This window comes from Zingiber officinale, chromosome 11A (assembly GCF_018446385.1).
Source record: "Zingiber officinale cultivar Zhangliang chromosome 11A, Zo_v1.1, whole genome shotgun sequence".
In the NCBI taxonomy this organism is placed as follows: domain Eukaryota; kingdom Viridiplantae; phylum Streptophyta; class Magnoliopsida; order Zingiberales; family Zingiberaceae; genus Zingiber; species Zingiber officinale.
In genome coordinates this window covers 95,719,505-95,723,157 of record NC_056006.1, presented here as the reverse complement: position 1 = coordinate 95,723,157, position 3,653 = coordinate 95,719,505, and the positions used below count along the sequence as shown (strand labels likewise).

Genomic DNA, 3,653 nt, shown 5'->3' with positions numbered 1-3,653 from the left:
GAGAGGACTCCGACATCGAGTACGGATCCCTCTTCACCGACGGAAAGCAGGAGGAGGACCCTCACCCTCCCGACAACCCCTCCAACCCCTACGGCTTCCTCAAGTTTCTCATGGGATTCAACGTCGAGCTCGCCTCGCTCGCCTCCAAGGTCCGCGACGACGTGCACCTCTGCTGCTGCGTCATCTTCGATGGAGTCTACGAGAACCTCCTCTTCTTCCCCGTGATCCAGCTCATCAAGGATAGGTACCCCGGCGTGCAGATCGATGTCGTTGCCTTGCCCAGGGGGAAGCAGGTGTATGAGGTGAACAAGAATGTGAGGTGGGCGAATGTGTATGACCCCGACGAAGATTTCCCGGAGCCGACGAAGTACGTCAACATGATCGGTCTGTTAAAGGTACAAATGAAAGGGGGGAAAACACATGATCCTTGAAATGGAATGACAGCAGAAATCTCACTAGCTTTTTATGAATTTGTTGACAGAATTGATACTATGATTTGATCTTGTCGACCAAGCTTGCTGGACTTGGCCATGCGACATTCCTGTTCATGGCATCTGCTCGGGACAAAGTAAGCTACGTGTACCCTAATGTCAATGCAGCAGGCGCAGGCATGCTGCTCACAGAGACCTTCACTTCTCCAACCATGAACCTCTCCGAACGTGGATACCACATGTGAGGCAACCACCATTGATGCCTCAATTCTAAATAAACAAACAAAAAAATCTTTTGTTGTTGTGGATTGTTCATTTGTGATACTTGTGGTGTTTCAGGTACGATGAAATGGAGGAATGGTTAGGAATGATTGTTCTTTTGTTGTTGCATGTTACATGCTTAGTGATGTATCTTCTGTGTTGTCAAAAGTTTTGTTGTTTTCTAGAGCTTATTCAACTTAGCATCCTTGTTTCTCCATTTCCCTTCTCCCTTATTCTGATCTCTCTAATGCTTCCATTCACATTTCAGCTATTCGGCCATCCACAGTGGCTCACTGTCAAGTCACGTTCACAGTGCTACGTCGACAAGGTATTGCCTCTCCCCGAGCGTTTGAATTCATTCTTTGTAAACTTTTGACTCAAAGTTGATGCTTATTATAAGTAGATAAGAGAAGAATTGGAGAGCATATCATGTACTATTAGAACAAGGTGTGCTGTGGAATCAGTTTTTAGTACTGATGCAGGTAAACAATGTCAGAGCAAGATGGCCTGAATTAAACCACTAAACATTGGCATCTTAGCTACATTCTATATCACATTTAATCCTCCACGTCTGCACATTTCTTGCAAAGCTGCAATTGCATTCTCCTTTGCCTTAGGGGTGCCCCTTTTCATTAACCCTACCAGATTTGTGATTGCAGTATCCTCACTTGCAATTGTCTGCGCCAGAATGTGATGCCTCATAAGCAATGTCAGAGCTCCAGCAACCTCCTCAGCAACAATTTCATCTCTCAAAGCTCCCGCCAGGGCTGAAACTGCTCCCATATTCAACATTTGGGACCAGCTCTCAGGATGGGTCAAAAGATTAAACAAGGCCATCACTGCATCTTTCTTTCCCCTTGGGCTTCCCTGCATCAGCAAATCAGCTAGTGCTGCAACAACACCATGCTCATCCACAATCATCTTCTTGAAGTCATGGACAGCAGAGAGGCTGAACAATGTAGCAGCTGCATTCTCCCTTGCCTCAGTAGTTAACCCATATCTCAGAACATATACTATTAATTCCAAACAACCATTCTCCTCCATAATCTTTCTCTTGTTTTCATCATGAATAGATATGTTCAATATGTAGTCAGGGCATTCTCTTGAGCAACTGGATTTGTAGACCGGAAAAGCCGGTAGAGAGCTGGGATTGCTCCACCCTCTGCAATGAAAGACCTATTCTCCTTCCCGATTTTTGCCATTAATCGGAGTTCACGGGTTGCGACAACCTTCACTTCCTGCGAACCAGCTGATAATTGTTCTACTAGCATTAACGCTGTGATTCGGTTAGCTTTGATTGCTGTGATTCTGTAAAATACCGAAAATAGGCAAATATTAATAAAGGAATTTTTCAGAATTTTTGGAAATTTTTCGGAAATGTTTCGGAGCTCGTATGGACGAGTTAACGGGGACGAGAACGGGGTCCGGAAAAGCCTGTTTAGGCTACCCGATTTAAGCGAGGAAAAGATTATATATATATATCCTTTTCTTTTTATTTCTTTATTTCTTTTCCTCTGCTTTTGTCGCCGAACCCGAGCCGTCCCGCACCCCTTTCCTTCTTCTCCCCGACGCCGCCGCGCGCCTTCTCCTTCGGTGCCCTAACCGCCGGCCACGACGGTTCCTCCCTTTATCTTCTCCTCTTCTCGGTGAAGCCGAGTTATTCTCCTCAGTCCTAGTTCTCCGACCGATTTCTCCTCTCGGGCTTGCGACCCCCTCGTTTCTCTCCTTCCCGGTGCACAACTTCAACCAAGGGCAGAGCCGAGCCCTAGTTTCCCGATCGCCAGCCACTCTCCTCGGCCGATCCTCTGTGCCGGCAACCGAGCCATAGTGCCGACTTCTTCCCGACGCCTTCTCTGCCTGAAGCCGATCACCTCTTCCTCGCTTGCCCTAGCGAGCCCTCCTCCGCCGACTTCTTCCACTGTGCCGAGCCCTAGCATTGGCCTCCTCCACGGTGTTGTGCCCTAGATCGCTGGAATTCAGAGGTCTGAGAAGGTTTTTAGTAGGGAGCAGCAACCCTAGCCTTGGTGTGTTCGTCCGTGCCCTAATTCCACTGTTGTGTCTTCCTTCAGCCACCTCCTACAGTGAAGTCTCGGCAGAGGAAGCAACAGGCAGTCATCTTCTAGTGGCGGACAACCCAATTCGGCCACAAGTCTTGATCCAGCAGCAACAAGGTAAGGATTTGGTGATTCTAGGTAGCTGTCAGTGGAAGTTTTTATAAGGTTGTAAGCTTTGCGTAACAATTGTGAGGTTTGTTTGTTTTTGTTTACAGCATCAAAACAACCCTTCTCCGGTAGGAACTATCTGGCTGTGAGTTTGAGGTAAGATTTAGGGTTTTGGACTTTGTTGTAGATGTTTGCTAGTTGTGTTGGCATTATATGTTAATTTGGAATCGTGTGTAGGTTTCAATTGAACCCGAATAGTAGGATGGTTAAGGTTAAGGAAACTAACTCTAGTTAACTTGAGTTATATTTGATTAGGGTTTTACTCTAATTTTAGGATTAGAGATTGTATTTAGCTATTTATGAGAAGTGTAGCTAAATAAAAAGATTTATTGTTTGACATAGGACTGTGACGCGAGACGAGTATCTCGGAGTCGAACTGGACCTTTCTATTTTATCGGAGGCGGGTACTTTTGACTTTTTGTCTTTGATATGCTTAGTAATGAAATTAACATATTGCATCAATTGTGTTTCTTATCTGTTTCGGTAAATCACTACCCAAATCTTGGTACGTGCTTGATTGATTGATTGATTTGCATCTCATGTATATTTTGCCTGTTTATACATGCTTATAGGGGGTAGTGATATACCATGCTTCACCATGTTCAGGACCTAGGTTTTTATACCTTCTGTGTACCTTTGATTTGATATGATTCGTTGACCTAGGGTGCACTTTTCTATATATATGGATTAGGTCAGGATGTTTATATGGTTATTGCCATGCATCATTTGCATGATTGCA

At 45.2% G+C, this 3,653-nt stretch overlaps 1 protein-coding gene across 1 annotated transcript; it reads right to left on the bottom strand.

Annotated features, from left to right (window-relative positions):
* Positions 1 to 1,238: 1,238 nt before the first annotated feature.
* On the bottom strand, positions 1,239 to 1,963 carry LOC122031637 (U-box domain-containing protein 4-like). Its single transcript, XM_042590728.1, has 2 exons — positions 1,869 to 1,963; positions 1,239 to 1,803 (listed from the first exon to the last, which is right to left on the bottom strand). Exons 1-2 carry the CDS (start codon positions 1,961 to 1,963, stop codon positions 1,239 to 1,241), a joined length of 660 nt encoding a protein of 219 aa, XP_042446662.1.
* Between the last annotated feature and the right edge of the window lie 1,690 nt (positions 1,964 to 3,653).